Source organism: Archocentrus centrarchus, chromosome 20 (genome assembly GCF_007364275.1).
Source record: "Archocentrus centrarchus isolate MPI-CPG fArcCen1 chromosome 20, fArcCen1, whole genome shotgun sequence".
NCBI classification, from domain to species: domain Eukaryota; kingdom Metazoa; phylum Chordata; class Actinopteri; order Cichliformes; family Cichlidae; genus Archocentrus; species Archocentrus centrarchus.
Window position 1 is genome coordinate 32,715,540 of NC_044365.1, and position 25,318 is coordinate 32,740,857.

General features: G+C 43.0%; 1 protein-coding gene across 1 annotated transcript in view; it reads right to left on the reverse strand.

The window, feature by feature from the left end:
- The window catches only part of LOC115799203 (sodium channel protein type 4 subunit alpha-like), a 330,533-nt gene that overhangs the window by 25,369 nt on the left and 279,846 nt on the right, over window positions 1-25,318 (reverse strand). The window contains exons 27-30 of the mRNA XM_030756224.1: window positions 12,546-12,821; window positions 2,051-2,104; window positions 1,800-1,937; window positions 1,458-1,562 (exon numbers count right to left, since the gene is read on the reverse strand). Coding sequence (XP_030612084.1) covers window positions 1,458-1,562; window positions 1,800-1,937; window positions 2,051-2,104; window positions 12,546-12,821 — 573 coding nt within the window. The remainder of the gene's footprint in view (window positions 1-1,457; window positions 1,563-1,799; window positions 1,938-2,050; window positions 2,105-12,545; window positions 12,822-25,318) is intronic.

The window sequence follows — 25,318 nt, forward strand, 5'->3', positions numbered from 1 at the left end:
TTGTAATTCCATTCCTGATGGTGTCGCTTGGTTAGATGTGGTGAAATCGTTTTTCTTAACCAACGAAGGGATTTTGTGATCAACCCGTATTGGTGGTCTTGTGTGCTCTTTCAGGTGTTTCGGTGTTGCTGAACTTGTCATGGTTTTGGGCCGGTGGTCCAGTGTTTTATGTTCCGTTTGTATAGATCTGTGTTTTTGTGGGGTCTCTGTTTCTGTCTCCTTGTGTTATGTTCCTGTTATCCCTCTGTGTCAGTATCCCCAGGTGTCAAGCCAGTGTGTACAATGTTAGGTTACTTCCTGTTTTATTTTGGTAGGTCTTTGGTCTGTGTGCTTTGGGTTTAGTTTTGCTTCCTGTGTTTCCCTCCCAGCTGTTTCCCATTTGCCCATTACCTGCTGTGTATATATTGTCTGTGTTTTCACTTTGTTCTCATCGCGTTGCCAGTTAACTGTAGTCGTTACTTCTATTGTGTGTTCTGCAGCTGTGTCTCTATGTCTAATTCTGGGTTTACTTTAAGTTCATGTTATGTTGCCAAGTCATGTTATTAAAGCCTTGGATTTCAAGTGAGCTTCCTGCCTCATGAGTCCTGTTTTTGGGTCCTCTGCCTTGCCCACCACAGCCAGCCCTGACAGAACTGATCATTCTTTGTAAGAATATAGCACATTGTTGGTTTGGCCTCGCTCTCACGCTGATATTTGATGATGTTCTTCCTCATTTACACCGACACCTCTTAGGCCTCATATTTAAATTTAAAGTGAACATCTATAAAATACAAACTCAGCACTTTGATACTTCACTGGCCATCAAACTGTAAATCTGTTATCCAATGAATTTAAAATGAAGGACTATATATTAAAAAATCTTTAATTCATAAATTTTACAGTGTAAAAACATTTTATTGGGAGGGATTTGTTAGATGCTGTTTAGATAAATTAGCTTTATTAGACTTAATTGTTGTTTTAACCCTATAACACCGGGAAATCACAGCTGATGCACCCATTACCTGCCCCTACTAGCTGTGAACAGTTAACACCAAGCGTATCACTGCTGAGGTGGCAGATGATAGGAACTTTAAATCAATTAATTAATTATGCAATCATTTGTCCTATTGGAAAATTTTCAGTTTCTGAAAGCTGAGAAATTGCACTTCACACCCAGTATAGGGTTATTACGGTAATTGTTGCCAGAAGTCTGCAAACGGCAGCACCGTTGAAGTACGCCGTGTCCCTGATGACACATTTGGCGTTAAACAAACACTTTTAACATAAATTTGGATGGAAACAAAACCACTGCTACTATTTTTGATCCAAAGACAAAAGACAACAATGTACAACAATGTACAATAATGTAGGAACAATGTAACAACAAGGTAGCAACAATGTAATAAAAACAATAAAGCAAAATATAAAAATGTGGACATTGGCTCTAAACAGTGTGAGTGTTTCAGGTGTGTTGGTACCAGAGGCCGGGGGATGGGCTTCTGGGGCTTTTTGGAGCCAAGTTTCTTCATGGCGTTGTAGTACTTCTTCTGCTCCTCAGTCATGAAGATGTCCTGTCCTCCTAAGTACACAAACCAACAACACCACTGTTATTTTACATGAATTGGCCAATTATTAACCATCTATTAGCAGCTCACACATTATGTTCTTACAGTCTCAGCATTTTATAAACCTGCAAACTTGTTATAATCAGGTCAGTAATGCTTTCATTTCAAATGTTTAGCTTTAAAAGTAAAAGTATGCTATGACATCACTGTGCTTCCTGTGACAGTCTGTGACTCTGTGTCGGCTGCAGTGCTTATCTTTCGCTTCTGCTGGTTGAAGTTGTCGATGATGACGCCGATGAACAGGTTGAGGGTGAAGAAGGAGCCGAAGATGATGAAGATGACGAAGTACAGGTACATATATAGATTGATCTCTTTGATAGGTTGTTCCTCCACCTGTGGAACATTTTAAAAACAATCTCTCATTTAATCTGTTTTCATTTCTCATGACTGTCCACTTTAGGATTAAATTCTCAGCTGGAATCATATTTAATCCATCTTGAACTTACAGCTCTTGAGTCCACCGCTGCATACATGATCTCCATCCAGCCTTTGAATGTTGCCTTGAAAACACACAAAATCACAGAGATAAATGTTCACCGTACCGACTGCAGTGACGCAGAAACCCCTCCTTCCTCCGTTTTTAGTTAATCTGCTGATTTCTTTAAAATTCTTTATTTGGTTTAGAGATGTAAAAATTTCCACCTGCTAAGAGAAAATGATTCAGTTCATCTGCATGCAAGACTGTGATTAAAGGATCATAAATGCAAATTTGATTCAGTTTCCTGAGGTCAGGAGGCTGTGACCCACTGACCTGATGTATGCATGTTTGCATGTGAAAAACTCTTTAAGATGTCAGGAGCAAAAAGTCAGAGCTGATTCTCTGGGAGAGGCAGGAATAACTCAGCTGAGGTGCAGCTGCTGCTGACTGAGCTCAAATATGTTCATTTACACGAATGCGACATGAAAGTTTCTCTGGGAAGACAAATAACAACTGTCCTGGCTTTGAGCCTCATAATCCTCCAGGAATGATGGCTGTAAACCTGCCATGCTTCAGATGTCTGTGGGCCTGCAGAATCAAAGCAGAGGGATCTCTGTAATCATAGAAAACTGATTAGGGATTCAGGTGTTTGCACTGACTTCATGTTTCAGTAACAGGAACTGCAGCTCCTTCTTCTTCCTGCTCTTGATGGAGACGGTCGCATTCGACCTCTCTCCCTGCCCTCCCCATCTCTCCTGCTTGCTGCTTGCTGTGAGAGCGTCTCTCACACACTGTCCGAATAAGAATAAGATTGAGAGCAACATGGATCTGGCAAACTGGGCCCTGAACACCATTGATCGAATTTTCTCCACTATGAGATGGGGGAAAGGGGAGCCTGCGTGTCCGAGTGGAACAGACCCGGTTGGATACGTCATCGATTCTTGGAGCTCGTGGAGACCTGTGTGCTTCTCAGCCTTGGAGATCGAGGACGTGGAAGACATCTATATATTCGGCTATTTGGTAGCGGTATCTTTTCTGTTTGGGCTCGGAGGATACCTGATTTACTGGCAAATTAAGAAAATCTGGGCAGCAGTTTGACATCTGCAGAGGCTGCCGACCCAGGTGGATGGGCTGTGCAGGGCCGTACAAAGTCAGACTCAAAGCCTGGTGGACCTGAGCCGTAGGGTTGGTGAGTAGAACGTGCTCGCAGGCGAGAGGGGTTCGATCTGGAGATAAGGTTTGGTTCTGCACAGTGAGGACGGTAACTAATGAATTTGGAATATTGGATTACTGAATGGGTTCCACAGTGAGACTGAAGGCTGTTGGAAAAAACAAGCAGCCTGTTCCAAAACAACATCTGCATTATCAGGACTTCGGCTCCCTAGCCGGCCTTGGGCTGGCAATCATATCTCTCCAGGGCTATGTGTGACGGTCACTCTCCCCCTCAGCCCTCTCTGTAATTTGTGAAGCTGGATCTGGTGTACCACGGCCGCTGATGAACTTCCATCACTATCAGCGAACTGTTTTGGCTAGGAGCTGGCATCTGGGCTCCACAATGCCCCCACCCTCTCGTCTCCGTCTGCATCCCCTCCTGACCTGACCTTACCCACCATACTGCTATCCTGGCTTTAAATGTGCAAATATGCTTTTGCTGAGGTGTTTTTTGGAACCTCGTAAGGTGTTTATAATGAATACAGTACGAGATGATTTTTTTGAACCTACCTATCCCAGTGTCTTTCTGTTCTTCTGCTAAAGGTAGCGCTGCAAGTCAGCTGCATGATCTCAGGACACCTGCCCCCCCTGTTTGCTTCTGTTTTTTGTATTTCTTGTATGAGTGTTCTTGAACGCAAAATTTCATTATGTTTTCATTATATGTTTACATATATATGACAATAAAGAAACCTTGAATCCATGATGCAACACATGAATGTGCTAAAGAATGAAATGAGACAAAAAGAACATTCACTGTGGAACATCATCAGAAGGGTGTCCACCAACTTTAAGCAGCATTAAATATAAATATTTAATCTCAATGGAAAGAGAGAAATCTGAGCTCCTGTTTTTCTCTTGCTTTGGATGTCGAGTGAGTTTCAAACGTCACCAAGGTGACACTCTGTACATTTCCTGCACTTGAAAGAATAACTGAACAAAGATGGGCTTGAAGCAAACCCCAAGTTTGAGCAGAAATTAGCAGCAAGGAGGAGCGAGGAGGAGCGATGAAGCACTTGTCTCAAAGAAAGATCAATAGGTCCATTTAGGGACTTCTGTCCTCCGCAGAGAGGCAGAAAGAAGGGAAACAGGATCCTTCGGTCTGAGTGGGCACCTGCTGCCTGTCACTCAGACCTGAAACCAGCCCATGACCACCAGTTACCACCTGTTATTATTATGGTCTGTCAGATGTGAGTGCGGGGGGTGTTACGCTGTAGAAGAATGTTATAAAATCAGTGCTGATGCTTCCAGGTTTTTAAATGGAGGTGCTGCATAAAAACTCCCTGCAGAAGTAAATCCCACCACCTCCCCCTCATCTTCAACGAAGCTGAAGTTGGTTTCCGATTGCAGCTTCCGATTCGGGAAATGGCTAAAGGGCCATTCCACTTAATTTTTCCCTACCATAAGCATCTTTAATCTGCTCTGCTTAAAAAACTACAACACCTATACACTTCAAACCTGGACTAGATTTTTCTATCGTACTGGCTAAATAATTAGAGCACAATGAAAAGAAAAGTCAAATTAGGCAAGTGTGTGTTAGTATGACAAGCCCTAGTCAAAACCATAAACATGCCAAACTTCAAACTTGTAAACACTTTTATTTCACAGCTTTTCTTTGATTTTAGAGATTTGATCGTCTCTCTATTTCTGCTCGTAGTTGCATGAGAAGCTCTCCTCTCTCTCACTGCAAAAAAGGCATTAAGTTATGAAACACTTGAATTCTTTTTCTGTTTCTTATACATGATTATTTTTAGATTGTCATATTGCTTCAGTCATTTTAATTCTCTTACTTCTCCTCCACTTGGCCATGTTCAATTTGTTCCACTGCCTCAGCCCTGGTTAGTGCTCTGGTGTTTTCCAGTGCATTTATGAATGCCTGCGTTACATCCAAAAATGTAATGGCAAAAACTGTTTTCTAAAAATACAAATATTTACTTTACATTCTAATAAAGGTTACAAAGGGTTTACGCTAACATGTTTCATTATTTCAGACCCTGCTTCACCTCACCGATTTCTACCTATCTTTGTTGTGACCAGTGGAATTTCAAACAACAGATTTCTTTTGAAAAATGTTTTTGTTGCACTACTGGTCTTTTTTTACAAGTCAATGAGCATGAAGAACAGGTGCTAATGACCTCATTATTTTACTCAGGTGTGTTAAAGCAGAGATACATTAAAAAGTTGCAGGACACCAGCCCTGGAGCCCTGGATTTGAACCTCCCCTAACCTAAAGGAAGCCTTACCTTAAAAAAAGGTCAGTTAAACCTAATAATACATACATTTCAACTGATAATAGCAATCAAACAAGCCAGTAAAGTTCAGATTATTATTCACACTTGTTCCAAGCAGTTTCTTTATTTGAGGAAACCCAGCAGATTGCATCCAGTCATGGACCTGCAACATTCAGTCTTTGTTCAGCATGGAGCCACAGTGGACAATGATTTGCATTTGTGTTTAACTTTGCAGCAAACCCTTATAGCAAGCAAGCATGTAGCGACAACGGAGAGCAAACACTTCATTTAACCTGGAAGAACCTTCCCATCGTCAGTGTGAACAGCCATCTACCATGACCAACTGGGGGTTTAAGCAGATACACGACACTGAAAAAGAAGCACTTATGTAGGAGTGCTTTCTGTGTTAAAGAAGAGCAAAAAGTTAATACCAGAAGAAAGAGATCATGAAGTTGTTGGAAGCATTATCCCAGTTGGTAACAGAGATAAAAAGAACACAAGACCAAATCTTGCTACACTGAAGATGAAAAAAATTAGAGAAAACAGAAAGTTAAACGTGGAAATAACAGCAAAATAATGCAAATTTCAGAGAAGGAGGAGTTCAGTTGTCGTGTGGTCCAGATGGAAAAAAGTGCTGAAATCACCTTTTGTTGAAGTTTCACAAATCAGATAAAGGCTTCACAAATCACAATATTGGTTTAAATTATTCTGCTATCAGTTTAGAATAATATAATCCAGGTTTAAAGTGTGTAGGTGTTGTAGTTTTGGAGCTGGGGCAGTTCTAGTGTGATCCAGAGGCATAAAAAGTGCTGAAATGTGCCTTTATGTACTGTACTTCTCATGCCGAAATACAAACAACGGCTCAGGCAGGAACCCCCTGCTGTGAGAGAAGTGACACGGTGGTCTGATCAAACAGAGGCCGCTCTGCAGGGTGCGTTGGATTCAACCGACTGGGACATGTTTCGCAGCAGCGCGGGCGGAGACATCGAGGAGTTTACGGAAACTGTTGTGGGATTTATTGGGAAAGTTGTTGAAGACACTTCACTTAGGAGGACCATCAGGACTTTTCCCAACCAGAAGCCGTGGGTGGATAAATCTGTCCGCGACGCCCTGAGGTCCCGCACCGTTGCCTACAACTCCGGCCTCGCCTCTGGGAACATGGAGGACTACAAGGTTGCATCATACAACGTCCGCAGAGCGGTGAAAGAGGCTAAACATCGCTACGGCCGCAGACTGGAACAGCAACTACAACAGTCTGACCCCAGGGGACTGTGGCAGGGACTACGCACCATCACGGACTACAAAGCACCACACACACACCCGGTGAGTGCCGACGCTTCTCTGGCTGATGAACTCAACATCTTCTTTGCGCGCTTTGAGTCGGGAAGCCGACAGCCCGCTGCGCTCCCGGCCGGAGGGGCGGAGACACTCACTGTGACGGAGCGCGACGTGAGGAGGGCGTTTAGACGTGTAAACACCAGGAAAGCGGCTGGACCAGACGGTATTAGTGGACGTGTCCTTAAGACCTGCGCTGACCAGCTGGCACCTGTGTTTACACTGATATTCAACCTCTCACTGAAACTGTGTGTGATTCCCACCTGCTTTAAAAAGTCCATCATAGTCCCTGTCCCAAAGAAACCACACCCCAGCAGCCCCAATGACTTCAGGCCCATAGCGCTCACCTCTGTGGTGATGAAGTGTTTTGAGAGACTCATCAAGACATTCATCACCTCCTCACTGCCCACCACCCTCGACCCACTACAGTTTGCATACCGGCCAGACAGATCCACAGATGACGCCATATCCTTCCTCCTCCACAAGACCCTTTCACACATAGACACCGGTAAGGGGAACTATGTGAGAGTGCTGTTTGTAGATTACAGCTCAGCATTCAACACCATAGTTCCCTCCAGGCTGGTCTCTAAGCTGCTGGACCTGGGCCTGGGCCCATCCCTGTGCAGGTGGGTTCACAGCTTCCTGACCAGCAGACCACAGGTGGTACGAGTGGGTCACCTCACCTCATCCTCCCTCACCCTCAACACTGGATCCCCCCAAGGCTGTGTGCTCAGCCCTCTGCTGTACTCACTGTACACCCATGACTGCGAGGCCACGTCAGAGTCCAACGTCATCATCAAGTTTGCTGACGACACTGCTGTTGTGGGACTAATCTCTCACAATGAGGAGACAGCCTACAGGAGAGAGGTCTCCCGCCTGGAGAACTGGTGCCAGGAGAACCACCTCCTGCTCAACGTCAGCAAAACAAAGGAACTGATCGTGGACTTCAGCAGGAAGCAGCAGAGGGACTACCATCCACTTGTCATCAGTGGTGCTGAGGTGGAAAGAGTGGACACCTTCAAATACCTGGGAGTGACCATCTCACAGGACCTGTCCTGGACTCATCACATAAACATCACTGTGAAGAAGGCCAGACAGCGTCTCTACCTCCTCAGGCGGCTGAGAGACTTCAAGCTCCCACTCAAGGTGCTCAGGAACTTTTACACCTGCACCATCGAGAGCATCATGCGTGGGAGCATCACCACCTGGATGGGAAACTGCACCAAGCAGGACTTCATGGCCCTAAAAAGGGTGGTTCGTTCAGCTGAACGGACCATCAGAACCACCCTCCCCAACCTGCAGGACATTTACACCAAGCAGTGCAGGCTGAGGGCCATGAAGATCCTAAAACAGCCCAGCCACCCTGGACACTCTCTCTTCTCCCTGCTCCCATCAGGCCGGCGTTACCGCTGCCTGAGGGCTAAGACTGAAAGGTTGAAGAAGAGTTTTTACCCACAAGCCATCCGTCTGCTCAACTCTGAGCCCTAACTGGACCTTTATTGCACAATGTAAATATTATAATTTAAAAAGTGTGTATAGTGTATAGTATATAGAGTATAGTGTATAGTGTGAATTACTTTTTTTTAATTTTTATTCTTCTTATTTATATGTGTGTGTATATAAGGTTGCAGGTACAAAATAAATTTCACTGTGCATTGTACTGTGTATAACTGTGCATGTGACAAATAAACACTATCTTATCTTATTGAAGTTTCACAAATCAGATCAAGGTTTTACAAATCACACACGGTTTTAAATACTCTGCTATTAGTGCAGAATAAGCTAGTCCAGATTTGAGGTGTGTAGGTGTTGTAGTTTTTTAAGCAGAGCAGATTAAAGATGCTGAAGGTAGGGAAAAATTAAGTGGAATGGCCCTTTAGCCATTTCCCGAATCGGAAGCTGCAGTCAGAAACCAACTTCAGCTTCGTTCATCTTCATTACAGCTCCAGCAGGTTTCTGAAGGCCGTCTCTGAACGAAGCCATGACTTTATTTCCAAGACATAAAAAACTCATGTTTCAGCCCTGAAAGTACTACTACTGCTGTTTCTGTGCAGTTTCACAACATCAGAGCTTCATGACGTCATCAACAGCATCTGTGGCTCCGACAAACATTTACCAATAATTCATCCAAAGACCTGAAGAACATCAGTATGATGTTTATCGTTACTCAATAATGAGCAGAGAACCTAAAACGACTCTTTGCTTTTCTGAGTCCTGTGTCTCATCTACAGTGACGCTGATGAGAAGCACAGATGCAGATACCAGCGCGGGCCACAAGAGGGAGAGCGATTAATCTGTCGGGGGGGGGCACGCAAGGTCCTCCACCTGTGTGTGTGTGTGTGTGTGTTCATCAGGAGACTGTGGCGAGGACAGGGCCTCTGTGGAGCACCACCTGCCTCCTCAGCCACTCACACTTTTTAAAAAATAATACAGGGGGTGGAGGCAGGTTCAGAGATGGGGGTGAATGTTTCAGCTGTGCCATCATGATTCTTCTAATAATCAGACTTTTAACAGGATAAACTACCATTAAAAATCCTAAATAATACATGCTGACTGATTTGATTCATCACTGTTTTTGGTAAGTTGTCTTTTATAACAACAATGAGATTGAGTGCAATATTAAAATGTAATATTAAATATTGATAATTAAGGATTTGAGCTTCAGAATCTCAGTAGACCATCTGCATTATTTTTTGCAGTGTGGAGATATTTCCAGATGCTAATGGAAGGGTTGCCCCCGCCAACTGTTGCTGTACCGACCAGCCAAACACAGAGATGTGCTGAGCAACGTGTTGCCAAGGCGACCGGCTCCAGCAACTCTTGAGTTTCGGAGGCTGACGGTGAAAGCAGCAGCACGCCGAACTTTTCTTCTCCTCTCTGTACTTTCTGCAGCTCTCCTCTCCACCTGCTTCACACTCTCCTTCCTTTATCTTCGTCTTCTTCTTCTTCGCGTCGCCTTCACTGCTGTTTGAGCTTTAATATTTCTAATTCTATGTGTACTTTCTCCCTCCATCTCTCCATTTCCCTCCCACTTGGCTGAAGTCGCTCTAAAAATAAAAGCCTCTCAGACGCTGATTGATTGGAGGCTCTCAGGACTCCCGTGGTGGGCGTCAGAGAGCGAGGAAGAAAAAAATGAGGGAAGTAAGAACAGAGAGAGAAAAGTGAGAACAAAGAAAGGAAGGTGATGGAGAGATGAAAAAGATGGAGTGGAAATGGTGTTGCAGCTGCAGTAATTTGCTTTGTCTGTGTTGTGTTTATAGCAGATGATGGAGAGGCAGGAAGGGACAGAAAGACAAAGAAAGAAATGGACATGAGGAGGAAAGCCCAAAGAGAAGGCAGAGAAACAAGGGGTCAGACAACTATCTTAAACTCAGAAGGTTATCATGTAAAGTGTGTCTTCATAACCATAAACACCAGGCAGGACTATAAAGGCTTCGAACTTCTCATCATGTGCCTACATTTGACTTTTCAGCTGTACAGTAAATCTCACAGTTTAAAAAGTGGACAAACCGTCATGCAGTCAGAGCCAGCTATGCCTAAACTTAACAGACACTCAAAGGTGGGTCTGTGGATGCGATCTGCTCCACCATCGACCTCTCCAGCCTCCAAATACGGACTTTTTTCCCTTTTAAAAGAGGAAAATGCTTTATTTGCGTGCATGGACCCAAATCAGTAGAAATGACTTTGGATGCATGAGCAGTCGTGTCAGGAAACAAGAATCAAATTCATGCCCAGAAACACAGATGAAGATTTAAGACTGTGACTCTTTCATGAACTGCAGGCAGACTGAGCTCTCAGTTAGTCTTATACATCGCTCCATTCAAACGATAGTTTTTGCATTCCAGCACTTACAGCAGACACATTAAAAACGACTCCTTTAAGGAGTAAATGGAAGAGAGGGCAGAGGGAAAAACAGCAGTGCTATCAGGGAGAGTGGACGAGTGGAAAAGACAAAAGCAGGAGAACGAAGAACAGGTGTGGGAGGAAAATTAAGGCTGAGATGACAAATTGATGGAAGGAAAAGAAAAGAGGAGATCAGGAGGGGGAGGGGGAGCAAAGTCAATCCTCCTACAGTGAGTGGAGGAGACACTCAGCTTTAATTTGTTTTGAAGGAGAGGATTTTTCACTTTGTGCCTCCATTTCTTCTCTTTGTTTCCCTGAAAGCTTCACACGGGCGCTGCGCTGACAGATTTCTGTTCTCCGTTTTCATTGCAGGCTTTGCCTCGTAATCCCGTTTCAGTGTGTGTGCTGGTGATTGTTTCGCACAGCTGCACTGGGATCGGGGGGGCTTCCCAGGGAACGCTTTTATACGTCTTCAAATTGGACAAATAAAAGGAAAAAATGAACTCTGGCTGGCGTGGCGAGTCTGAAGGCAAACATCCTACGCATTTCCTGTCGTGTCACTCTCTCCAGGTCTGTGGGTCTGAATGCATTTGTTGGAAACACAAAGTAGGAAGGAAAGCTGCGACCCACACCATAAATAAATCACTGGGGGTGCTTTTAGTGTCTAATAACAACTTAAAAGTGACCTTTGTAAAAGGTCACATAATGAATCATGGCTCACTGTGCAGCAAAACCCCAGCTGGCACCTCTCTTTGCTAACTGTGAAAATGGCTTTAAAAAAGTGTTGCAACTTTTTCTTTAAAGAGCGCGCAGCCACGGGCAGCAGTACGCTGTGTAACTCCTGGACTCATGATGCATTACATGATAGACTGATTTCCACGGGCCAGTGGATATTCACGGTACATAATGATTATCTGGAGACCTTATTCAATGTAAGTCAGTGTGACAGTGCTGGACCTCTAGTATTACAGAGAGCCACTACCAGAAACTTTCCTCCTTTTGTTGAACTGCCCAGAGTGCAAGGGTGCCCGTTAGCCAAAAATCTGGGACAGTTACAACTTATATTTTCATCCTGAAGTTCATTAACCTGATTTCCATGTGAGATAAGGCAGCCAGGGAAAAGTTAAGACAACTTTGGCAGACATCTCAACAGATCTGATGTTTTGGTTAAAAGTGAAAAGAAATGGGAAAAAAAAAAAAAACACCAAACAGCAACAGAGCATCCCTTTGTGGTCACAGCTGGACTTCCTCCTCAACAGCAGGAAAAAAACTGCAGTTCCTCTAATGCCCACTTGAGGCTGTTTTCAAAAATGAGTCCTTCCCCATAGACGCCCATGTTAAACTGTCCAATTTTACACCATTAAAAAGTGCATTTAAAGTTTGGTAGAAAAAAAGATGAGTTTCTGTATGAGGGCTGAATTTTCTGTAACTCATCCTTCTGGGTGCTGGACTCACAGTGTGGCTGCTAATGCTGTAGCTGCTAGCTGTCAGCTAACTGGAATCCCTGAGCTGGACCTCTGGACTGTGTTTGTGCTGTTGGAGCCTTTTGGAGCATTTTCAGTGCAATTATCTAACAAATAATGAGGCTCTCTGTGCAAAAGAAATGTTTCTAATATCCTGAGAAGACAACACTACCAAATGTTTTTGATTAAGGAAAAAAAGTAGCCTTTCACTAGAATTTGGTGCACTCTGAAATACCAAAGGTGGTGTTGACACAGTATAATGAACTCAATCTCAGCATCATCTTTGTGAATTATTGAGTCCTGAAAGAACTTAAAACAGAGTCAGTCTGTATAAATTTAAAAAGCCAGAAGCCAAACTGCTTTGAGTTCATAGAAATCTGCGATACTACAACAAGAAACAGAGAAAAGAAGAAGCGACCCCTGTAAAAATAAAGTGTCTCACCACTTGTAGCAGAGCCAGGTACCCGGCGCCCACGTTGTCAAAGTTGACCTTGACTTTGCTCCAGTAGTGGGTCGACGTGTCGTTGTTGGCCTCGCACTGGGACTTGTTGTTGATCGCAGAAGCGTCGTAGACTTGACCCGTGCTGTTGACGCAGCGGCCAAACTTCCCGGCGAAAAGGTTGACGCCCATGATGCTGAAGATGAGCCAGAAGATGAGACAGACCAGCAGCACGTTCATGATGGAGGGAATCGCACCGATCAGAGCGTTGACCACCACCTGAAACCAGCAGTCATGCATACGTGCAAGCTTTAAAGTTGACCTCTAATGAAACACTTTTCAGGTTTTGGTTTTCAGGCTGTTGCTGGTCAGGTGGAGATGGGGCACACCAAAATCAGGTGTGCATATCTTCACATTGATGGACTGATAATGTGAGAATGATGTATTATTTTGAGAAACTGTGATCAGAGTTGAGAGTAAGACATCTACCTGATGATGCGAGTGTTGATGTCAGTGATCTCAACACTGAATGACCACCTGACCAACAAATCCATGACCACCATTTTCAGTTAAAGAGCGCAGCATGCAGTCCAATGATAGACAGTATAAAAGATGAAAATGCCCACCGTGAGTCACCCATTGGTTTATGAAGTCATGTTTTGAAGCCTCAAGATAAGAATTTTTATCATCACCAACTGGTGACGGGTGAGGGGAGGCTCTGACTGTGAAACTGGCTGCTATCCTGGATAAGCCGCCCTTTGTGACACTTTTCATGGACCAAAATTTACAAAACAGACTTTTTAAAAAATTCAACATGACTATAGGATCAGAAAGCTTATTGCAATGAGAGCAGTCGCCCTCTGGTGGTTATTAAAAAAATAGAGGTTTGAGGCACTTCTGCATTTGCTTCACTTTTCAGACTCTCAATCTACGTCCACCTTGCATATTGTGTATGAGTTGGATATGATAAAGTGTCAGTTTAAACATATGCAGGGCTGAGGCAAGGCTGGAAATTATAAATCTCTGCAGTAACTAAGGCCTCGGTCACACAGGTGTGGAGACTGATTGGCACCCCCCTGGTAACCATTGGTCATTAAGATGAAATGTGGACTGGTGACTGGCTGCAAGATGTTGCTTGCTGGTCACAAAGAGGTTTATGGTGCTGCACCAAGAACTTTCTTGTGAGTGCTTTGGTCACTAGCACACTGCTACAGCTACTCGTAGTTTGTAAACCCTAAGTCCCACCGACACTCGCCAGCTACTCGCTAATCGGTTATGAAAGTGAAACGTGAGACAAAAACTGGAAATGGAGGCTGTTCATCTTCAAAGTAAAAGCTGTATTCAATGGTAAGGCACAACTTTTACTTTGAAGGTGAACGATCACCATTTCTTATGTCCTGCTTTTTCAGGCTTCGTTTAGTGGTTAGTAGGTGTTTGCAGGAAAGTTAGCATCTTTCATGCAAATTAAATCTGACCAAAACAATCACCAAGAGATTTTTTTGGTGCAACACCCTCTACGTGACTGATAACACATACAGTGCCTTGCGAAAGTATTCGGCCCCCTTGAACTTTTCAACCTTTTGCCACATTTCAGGCTTCAAACATGAAGATATAAAATTGTAATTTTTTTGTGAAGAATCAACAAGTGGGACACAATCATGAAGTAGAATGAAATTTATTGGATGTGTCAAACTTTTTTAACAAATAAAAAACTGAAAAGTGGGGCGTGCAATATTATTGGGCCCCTTTACTTTCAGTGCAGCAAACTCACTCCAGAAGTTCAGTGAGGATCTCTGAATGATCCAGTGTTGTCCCAAATGACTGATGATGATCAATAGAATCCACCTGTGTGTAATCAAGTCTCCGTATAAATGCACCTGCTCTGTGATAGTCTCAGGGTTCTGTTCAAAGTGCAGAGAACATCATGAAGACCAAGGAACACACCAGGCAGGTCCGAGATACTGTTGTGGAGAAGTTCAAAGCCAGATTTGGATACAAAAAGATTTCCCAAGCTTTAAACATCTCAAGGAGCACTGTGCAAGCAATCATATTGAAATGGAAGGAGTATCAGACCACTGCAAATCTACCAAGACCTGGCCGTCCCTCTAAACTTTCATCTCAAACAAGGAGAAGACTGATCAGAGATGCAGCCAAGAGGCCCATGATCACTCTGGATGAACTGCAGAGATCTACAGCTGAGGTGGGAGAGTCTGTCCATAGGACAACAATCGGTCGTACACTGCACAAATCTGGTCTTTATGGAAGAGTGGCAAGAAGAAAGCCATTTCTCAAAGATATCCATAAAAAGTCTCGTTTAAAGTTTGCCACAAGCCACCTGAGAGACACACCAAACATGTGGAAGAAGGTGCTCTGGTCAGATCAAACCAAAATCCAACTGTTTGGCCAGAATGCAAAACGATATGTTTGGCGTAAAAGCAACACAGCTCATCACCCTGAACACACCATCCCCACTGTCAAACATGGTGGTGGCAGCATCATGGTTTGGGCCTGCTTTTCGTCAGCAGGGACAGGGAAGATGGTCAAAATTGATGGGAAGATGGATGGGGCCAAATACAGGACCATTCTGGAAGAAAACCTGTTGGAGTCTGCAAGAGACCTGAGACTGGGACAGAGATTTATCTTCCAACAAGACAATGATCCAAAACATAAAGCCAAATCTACAGTGGAATGGTTCACAAATAAACGTATCCTGGTGTTGGAACGGCCAAGTCAAAGTCCAGACCTGAATCCAATCGAGGATCTGTGGAAAGAGCTGAAGACTGCTGTTCACAAACGCTCTCCATCCAACCTCACTGAGCTCGAGCTGTTTTGTAAGGAAGAATGGGCAAGAATTTCAGTCTCTCCATGTGCAAAACTGATAGAGACATACCCCAAGAGACTTGCAGCTGTAATTGCAGCAAAAGGTGGTGCTACAAAGTATTAACACAAGGGGGCTGAATAATATTGCACGCCCCACTTTTCAGTATTTTATTTGTTAAAAAAGTTTGACACATCCAATAAATTTCATTCCACTTCACGATTGTGTCCCACTTGTTGTTGATTCTTCACAAAAAATTTTAATTTTTTATCTTTATGTTTGAAATGTGGCAAAAGGTTGAAAAGTTCAAGGGGGCCGAATACTTTCGCAAGGCACTGTAGCAACACCCAGCAACTTCCAGTCACCGCTCACCAGCGGTTGGGGAATACTCATTTTTCCAAGCAACTGAAGGTTGGAAGGAGATTACCAACCAGTTTCTGGGCATGTGTGACTGAGGCCTAATGAAACATTCAACTCATATGGGAAAGATAACAGTTTCCAACTTCAAATGCATAAATGATTTAAAACTGTTAAGAGCACTTATAAATTTCTAATCATGTGGATCAAAGATAAAAATCATAGCACATGACAAACGGGGGCACTATTTTAAGGACTCAATAAGAGTAAATTTCATGTTTTTTCATTTTGTTTTTATTTCTTTAAGCAATCTAAATGTTTTCAGAGAAAACTTTAATTTGTTGTGTAGATTTATTTTACGTATTTGTGCTGATTTACAGCAACAATTATTTGTTAGCATTGTTTTACAAGCTCAAAATCTCATTAACTTGAAGTTATAATTTAGCTTTAGGGATCAAACTCGACCCTAAGTTTGCTTTTTTCTGGCCAATGTTACTGAGATGCTTCTTTTTGGTTTGAATGACAGAGAGTTTTAATTTTTTCAAAATGGGCCTTTTGGGGTAGGGTGGGGTGACTACACAGACCCCACGTTGATTAAGGCAGAGTCTGTGTGATCTTACTACACAGAAGTCTATGTACTTTGTTTTTTCAAATAGTCAAAAATAAACATATTTAAGATAGAATAAATTAAGCATCAGGTAATTTTTACCAATTATTAGCAAACATACAGCAGTTTCTGTGCAGTTTGTCACATCCGTGAGCTGAAGTACAGCTAAAATAGATGGAGGAAAATGTCAGACTGGTTACATTCAGGGAACTGTTACCAGTTTACATCAAGTGTATAAGACGTGAATTAAAATTTAAGGTGATGATGCTGACTTTAAGCTTTACAGTGGGTGGAAATCTGTCATATAGCTTATGAAACATCTGCCTATATCTTTGACTACATCACAAAGAGCAGCGAGTCTCAGAACTGGAGCTTGCATATTATTATGTGACTTATTTTTAAATGGTTCTTTTACCCACACTACACTGCTACACCTGATCTTCAGGTTCCACCACCTGCTAAATCCCACTTTGACCCCAGAACAAACCCCATTTAAAAAACACAAATAATTCATGTTTTCATGTTTCTGTAACATCAGAAGGACTATTTGCTAAATTTGCCATTAAAATCTGACACGAGTCGTTTTCCAAATATTTAACCAGGTGAGCTAAAACTAATATTTAGTCATAAGTCAAAGGATTGTGTTGTCAGGAACGTTTGTCCACAGTTCAGCAGATTGAGTTTGCAGGACACTGACTCTGAGCTATTCATAGGAATACTGCTGAAAGAAAGACAAACAGTAACTGGATATTTGTCTCCTGCTCACGAAGGCTGGTGGACAAAGGTTATCATGAAAAAGAACTCCTCTGAGGAAAGAAATCACATCAAAACCATGTGATGACAAGCCATTTTAAAGAACCAATCAGAGAGCAGAAAAGAGTGAGGAGAGTAAAGGTTAATATGAAGTGACAGATGTGAGAAAACACTGAGGGGATGTGCATTTCAAACACACCTGGGCAAAAAAATGCAACTTTAAACCCTGAAATGCTGAATTTACCTTCCTTTACACAGACTGCATGTACTGGTATTTTGTACTGTTTACACAAAATGCTATAAAATACGTCATATTTTACAGTAATATGTTGGTATTTGTGAATACAGGTGGATGATGTAAACAAATATTTACAGAAAACTACTGTATATTTTTACATGTTATTTTGTGAATGCAAACGTTTAACTTTAAATTCAGACACGTTAAACATGCAGACTACAGCAGGAACAGTAAAATAACAGTTTAATGCTTCTGAGCTCAGTTTTATTTGACAGCTTAGTTACATTCATTTTTTTATGTTTCTGTTCTTACAATAGAAATTGTGTATTCATAAATCTAACATGTGATCTAACATCTATAACAGCACAGGTTTGTGCAGTTTGCTTGTCTTTTAGCACAGTGCCACAATCTTCATTGGTGTGGACATCCCAGCAAACCCAAGAGCTCCATCTCTGAGAGTCAGCATGTGAAAGGTCAAAGTTCATGACAGCAGAATTAGAAACAGACTGAACGGCTTATTTTAAAAGGTTTGTAAAGACTTCTGAAGCAATGTCCTTTGGACAGATGAGACCAAAGTGGAAGTTTTTGGCCATAATGCACAGCATCATGTTTGGAGTAACCCAAGCACATCTAATCATCAGGATTGAGGATTCGGGCTTGTTGTGCAGCCACAGGACTGTGATGACAGTTGCAGTCAGTGAGTCGACCATGAACTCCTCTGTATACCAAAGTATTCTAGAGTCAAATGTGAGGCCATCTGTCTGATAGTGAAAGCTTGGCCCAAACTGGGTCATGTAACAGGACAATGATCCCATGCAAAGCAACTAATCTCCAACAGAATGACTGAAAAAAAAAAAAAAAGAATGAAGGTGCCGCAACAACCCGGTAAGAGTCCAGACCTCAGCCTGACCAAAACAAGAAGACTTAAGGAGCTGTGCATAAACAAAATAAATAAATAAAGTCATACAGGAAATGATTACTTATTGCTGCTAAATGCTGCTTTTCATATGACTCTATATGACCTCAGGGCACAGGTTACACATTCAAGGCTAATTGGTCCATGTACCTTGTTTAACAGAATTTGTTTTTCTTTTTTCTGTTATGACAATTTAGATAAACCATAAGTATTTACCTTAGTAAATGAAACCCTTATTAAGGAAAGATGAAAAACTTGCTGATGGTTTTTCTCTTTATAGAGCACTAAAAAATTCTCTGAGCAGGAAAAACCCTGATGGTAACGGCATTAGTAATCCAGCTGTGCCTCTGCAGTCGGAGAAATTATTCTCTGGATTTCGGTAACTTACATTATTAATGGAAAATTTGGGGTCTTTGAAAACTGGTAGTGAAATTTTGAAGTTTTGGTATTGGACAAATTTGGAATTTTAGAAGCAGCTGGCACCATTTGACACTTTTTTCTTTCTACAAACCAAACAACTGATAAATCAAAAAAATGGTCAGCAGTTTATTTCAAAGTGGAAACCATCAGTAATAGTCTGAGATTTTAAAAAATGGCTTCTCCTTTTTGGAGGGTAGTATGGATAGTTCATTATAAGCTCTGAATATCCACCTCTGATTTTTTTTTTTTTTTTTTGGATAAAGGTTTTTTTTTTTAATGCCTCCTCTGACAGAATGACTTATCACACAAAATGCCAACAATCTTTGGAATTTAATAGAGGCCTCTGTGTACTGTGTAGACAAAAGCCTTTTACTCTGTGAATCAGTATATGAAGAAATACCTTTACATAAATCCATTCATAGAAATTAAGGATGAACTTTGGTCCTCTACATGGCACATCTATAGCTTAGTTTTGTAATAAAAGAATCACAATAGACCATAAATATTTACCTGCTCTCACCAGCTTTCACCTACCAAGTCCCCCTGAATTCACTGACCTCATCCAGAAATCCAATAGAATAGAATAGAATAGAATAGAACTTTATTGTCATTATACATACAATGAAATTAATCATTATACAACAAATTATATAACGACATTCCATCATAATATAACGAAATTGCGTTCGGAACAGCCATCCAGACAACAGACAAGACTAACATAGGGAGATGGGTGTCCTCAGCCGCAGCCCTCCACATGTCTCCTTGATCCTCTCCCCACAGTTCTGGTTAAATCCTGCCTCCCCTCTCTTCTCTCGCCATTATTCACTCATCTCTTACCACTGGAATTGTTCCCAATCTCTTCAAAACTGCAGCTGTCACTCCAGTTCTGAAAAAGCCTGGTTCTGACCCAAACAACTACAATAATCTTCGCCCCATCTCTAATTTACCTTTCATTTCCAAAACACTTGGAAAAAAATCATTGCTACTCAGCTTCATACCCATTTAACCCAAAACAATCCGTACAAACAATTCCAGTCTGTTTTCCACCCCCGCCATAGAACAGAAACTGCTCTACTAAAAATCACGAATGACCTTCTCATGGCAGCTGACTACTCTCCCTCCTCATCCTCCTTGATCAGAGAGTGGCCTCTGACACCATCTCCCATCTCTTTTATTTGCATCTCCCACACGCCTCTTGACTGGTTCCGTTCTCATCTCACAGGCCACACGTAACTTCAGATGTGCCTCAAGGCTCTGTCCTGGGACCCCTCCTTTTCATCATTTCTTCCCCTTGGCAATGTCTTCTGTAAATTCAACATCCATTTCCACTGCTTCACGGATGATACCCAGCTTTATTTATCCACCAAGCCTAAATCTTCCCTCCCACCCTCCTCCCTCACCACCTGCTTATCTGAAATCAAATCCTGGTTCACCTCAAACTTCCTTAAATTAAACAGTGACAAAACTGAGTTCCTCCTCGTCTGAACAAAAGCCACCTTATCCAAAGTTGGCAGTTTCTCCCTCTCAATTGACAGCTTCTCAGTTTTCCACTCCCCCCAGGTTAAGAGAGGGTGTCATTCTTGACAGCACTTGATCTTTCCACTCTCATATCAATAATATTACCCGATCTGCATATGTCCACCAACAAAACATAAATAATCTCCGCCCCTCCCTCTCCCCACATACCACCTCCATCCTTGTTCATAGTCTTGTTACCTCCCGTATTGATTATTGTAACTTTCTTTTATTTGGCCTCCCTCACAAATCCCTCCAGAAGTTTCAAATGGTTCAAAAGTCAGCTCCTCACATTATCACAAAAACCCCCTCATTTCCCCACATCACCCCAGTCCTACAGCAACTCCACTGACTCCCAGTTAAATTGAGAATTAATTTCAAAATCTTCCTGTACACATTCAACACCATCCACAACCTCGCCCCTCCTTATCTAGCCAAACTTCTTCACATCAACTCATTCTCCCACATTCTCCGGTCCTCCTCCTCTATCTGCCTTACTATGCCCTCTGCCTGCCTAAGTATCATGGAGAACAGAGCTATCTCCCCAGCTGTGAAACTCTCTCCCACCTGACATTTGCAATATTGACTCTCTTTATATCTTCAAATCACGACTCAAAACTTACCTGTTCAAGATTGCATACACTCTACTTCTGGAGAACACATAATATATAAAATGTTCTCCAGATGGAGCAATACTGGAAGAGCATATGGGAGAAGGATGTAATACACCAGAGCTCAGTGGCTAGTCGATCAAAGAGCAGACCACAGCAACCTCCCTGAACAGGATCCAGTAACCATCACAGTGGCAGACATCCAAGAAAGAGTCTCACATATGAAGAGCTGGACATCTCCAGGACCTGACATGATTCACAACTACTGGCTAAAGAAGCTAATTTCAGTCCATAAGCGCCTGGCAGCACAAATGAACCAGCTGCTAGAGGCTGTACCAGCGGCGCCAGTGTGGCTGCGGCTGAGGACACCCATCTCCCTATGTTAGTCTTGTCTGTTTTCTGGATGGTTGTTCTGAATGAAATTTTGTTATATGTACAATGTATGTTGTATGTGTAATGCCAATAAAGTTTTATCCTATCCTATCCTATCCTATCCTATCCTAAGAGACACCTAGAATGACTGACTGAAGGCCGGACAGTCCTGATTCCCAAGGATCCCCAGAGACTGATCATATCCAACTACTGGCCAATAACCTGCCTCAGTACCAGGGTTATAATAGTTTTGGATTTTACATTATCCTTTAGTTTTAGTTAGTTTTTACTTTTTTCTTTAATTCAGTTAGTTTTAATTAGTTTTCAGAGTGGTTTTGCTCATTTTTATTAGTTTTTATTTTTGGTTTATTGCTTAGTTTTAGTTTAGTTTCGTTAGTTTCAGTATTAGTTTTAGTTTTTCATACTTTGTCAGGTGCAAGATTCAAGGCACAAGAGTAACTATTATGTAATAAAAACTCAACAAAAGATCCCGTTTAAAGAAATGTATTCAACAACCACCTGTTCAAAGACAGCAACACTACGTGCTAAATGTGTATAATATTAAGGAAACACATGAACATCAACAGGGAGAAACAAAGAAAAACATGAACTCCAAACTCAATAAATTTTACAATAAACTACAATAAAGTTCAGCATCAGTGCAGCAGATTAACAACAGCTTCTGTTTTGGAGCTAGCTTGGTTAGATGCGCGATATGTGGCCGACCTCATGTTGCATTTCTGCTTGTGTAGCTGGATTGTGTATGTTCATTACCTTACTGTCGTGTGCTGGTGTTTTATATGCGGTGCTGGCTGAGACTTCTTTTGGTCCTCGCTCTTTGTGCTCAGTTTTTTGGCTGCAAACATATTTGTTCCCGTTTTTTCACTTTCTTCATTCTCTCACGTCCATCTCGCGTCCATTCCGACAGTTTTAGCAGCTCCCTCCAGGAAGTTGCTGACATTTGTGAGTCCTTATATTGATTGTTCCTGATTGTTATTCTCTCACTGATAAAGTGGCCGGAAAGGCACAAGGACGGAACAGGTTCATCACAACGTTGCAGCTGAGTGGACCCGACGAGTAGTCACATTTCTTCGGCGGTGAACCCCAGATCATGTCGGTTCAGAGCGGTTTTCGTAGCTGCCTTGTGTGCGCTTCTCAGGTGGACTTTGACGTTGCTGTTTTTTCCTCACTGAGACGTGTTCCATACATTTTTCATCATTCACAACAAGACACACTTCTATCTGTATTATCGGACTCAAAGAAACTCCATACGGGACTCTGCCGCTTTCTCGGCAGACCGCTGCCATTACTTTGCGGACCAGCTTGGTGAGCGCAGCAGGCAGGCACACAGCTGCCCAACAGCGCTCCCAGAGTCAACTCGGAGAGCGGAAAATGATCAGTCCACAAGGCTTTGAAATCAAATGACAAACATGAAGAAGGTAATTTTATCTATAATTTTAGTTAGTTTTAGTTTTTTAAACTCACAATACAGTTTTAGTTAGTTATCGTTTTTTCCTTTTAATTTTAGTTTTTATTTATTTCACTTAATGACAATGTTTTTTCAATTTCAGTTTTCGTTATTTCATACGTTTTCATTAACTATAAAAACCCTGCTCAGTACAACATGGAAACTCTTGGCCGTGGTTGACTTTGTTGCCTCTGCCTTTGCCGGTCTCCCATCAGGTTGAATTGACTTTACTTGTGGGGCATTTGGGTGGGCCCCTTTGGGTGTGGTCGTCCTGTGCTGCTGGAGATGTGCCCTGGCGCCCTGGTTGTGTGCTGGCTGGTGTCCTTCCTTAGCTTTGGGTCTGGTCGCCGTCCCTCAACTCATGCAGTGTCTTTCTGGGAGCAGGTTGTGCTGTCTGGCCACTGTTGGGTCTTGGCGAGGGCCCCAGGCACTGGTGGAGACCTTCCTGCATGTTTCTGGCTCAGCATGCAGGTGCCCACTGCTTCTTGGTCTTTGCGGCAGGTTGTGTCCTCTTGGGGTTTCTCAGCACCACTCTGTGTAATGACGTTTACACTCTGTTGATTCTGGCAGCCTTGATGAGAGTGAGGGCATCCTCAAAATCACCACACTGCCTGGTTTTGTTTCTGCTAGGTTCTTTATTCTTGTTTAAGTGTCTGGTTACTGGGTTTCACTGAAATGCATTTTGTTGCCTTGAAGGGATTTGGAAAACATGACAGACATGTCCTCACATGTCTGTACAGATGCATGCATGGACACACACACTCACACAAAAAAGGGCTAAAGATGAATCAAAAGAATACCAGGTGACAGGTATCTCAACCTGTAGTTGATGGCACATGTGGTAAATCGGTTTCCTACCTGTCCGTTGAGAGGATCGGGGCACCTGTCAAAATTTTTCTGAGGCCCTTATATAAAAAAAGGAAGCTCCTGTCAGGCATCATACCAGCTAAGATGAGCAAGTACACAGCTCAATATGTGAGCAGGGCCCAGAAAGAAATTGGCAGAGAGACCAGGGGAGCAAAACACCAGCTACTGGTAGATAGAGCAGTCACTTGAGACTGTAGGACTAGACTGACCAACCTGTGCACAGCCTGGATTGACTACAAGAAAGCCTATGTCTCGATGAAGCACACTTGGATCCTGGAATGCCTAGAACTGTACAAGATCAACAGGAGCCTGAGAGTCTTCATCAAGAACTCAATGGGGATGTGGAGAACAACACTAGAGGCCAACTTCAAGTCAATTGCACAAGTCACCATCAAGTGCGGGATTTACCAAGGAGATGCTCTGTCCCCACTGCTGTTCTGCATAGGCCTGAACCCTCTCTGCCCAATCATCAACAAGACTGGCTATGGATACTGACTATGAAATGGAGCAAACATCAGCCACCTCCTGTACAGTGAAGGAGTCACTCTCATGACTCAGCTAGTGATGACGCTCCCTGGCCAATCAGTGGCATGCTGTTCTTCGACATCACAGTTTTGGATTGCCTCGGATCGCTTGGAACCCCGACTGAGTGAGTACTAAAAAAGTACCTGGTACCAGGACCTAACGGAAAAGCCTGCAAACTGCGCAGAGTCGATTCGAGCCGCACTGAGTAGGTACTAGTGGAAACATTGCACAAGACAAGAAAGCTCCTCACCATGCATGGAGGGTTTCACCCCAAATCCAGCACCCTGAGACTGTACGCAAAGTGGAAGGAAGGATGCCAAAGACTACTGAGTGTCAGAACTACTATCCTAGGTGAAACAACAAAGATCCATGAGTACATCATGAAGATGGCCACAAAGGATCATTCAGTTCAATTCAATTTTATTTATATAGCACCAAATCACAACAAACAGTCACCTCAAGGTGCTTAGTGAGTACCTCGGGCAGCAGAAACCTGAGAAAGAAGAGGAGCAAGAACAGGAACCATCATGGAAGGACAGGCCTCTGCACAGCATGTACCACTGGCAGACAGAAGAAGTGGCTGACATAGAGAAATCCTACCAATGGCTGGACAAAGCTGGACTGACAGACAGCACAGAGGCACTAATCATGGCAGCACAGGAACAAGCTCTGAGCACAAGATCGATAGAGGCTGGGGTGTACCACACCAGGCAAGACCCCAGGTGCAGGTTGTGCAGAGATGCCCCTGAGACAATCCAGGGTGCAAGAAACAGCAGGGTGCAAGATGCTAGCAGGCAGTGCATACATGGAACGCCATAACCAAGTGGCCGACATAGTATATAGGAACATCTGTGCCGAGTATGACCTGGAAGTCCCGAGGTCAAAATGGGACATGCCCCCAAGGGTGGTTGAGAACAGCAGAGATAAGATCCTGTGGGACTTCCAGATACAGACAGACAAACTTGTGGTGGCTAACCTACCGGACATTGTAGTGGTGGACAAACAAAGGAAGAAAGTCATGGTGATAAATGTTGCAATACCAAACGACAGTAACACCAAGAAGAAGGAACACCAGGAGCTTAATAATTACCAAGGGCTCAGAGAGGAGCTGGAAAGGATGTGGAAGATGAAGGTAACAGTGGTCTTTGTGGTAATCGGAACACTCAGGGCAGTGACCCCCAAACTGGGAGAGTGGCACTAAAAGATTCCAGGAATGACATCCGAGATCTCTGTCCAGAAGAGCACAATACTGGGAACAGGACCCTCAAGCTGCCAGGCCTCTGGTAGTGGACCCGAGCTTGGAGGG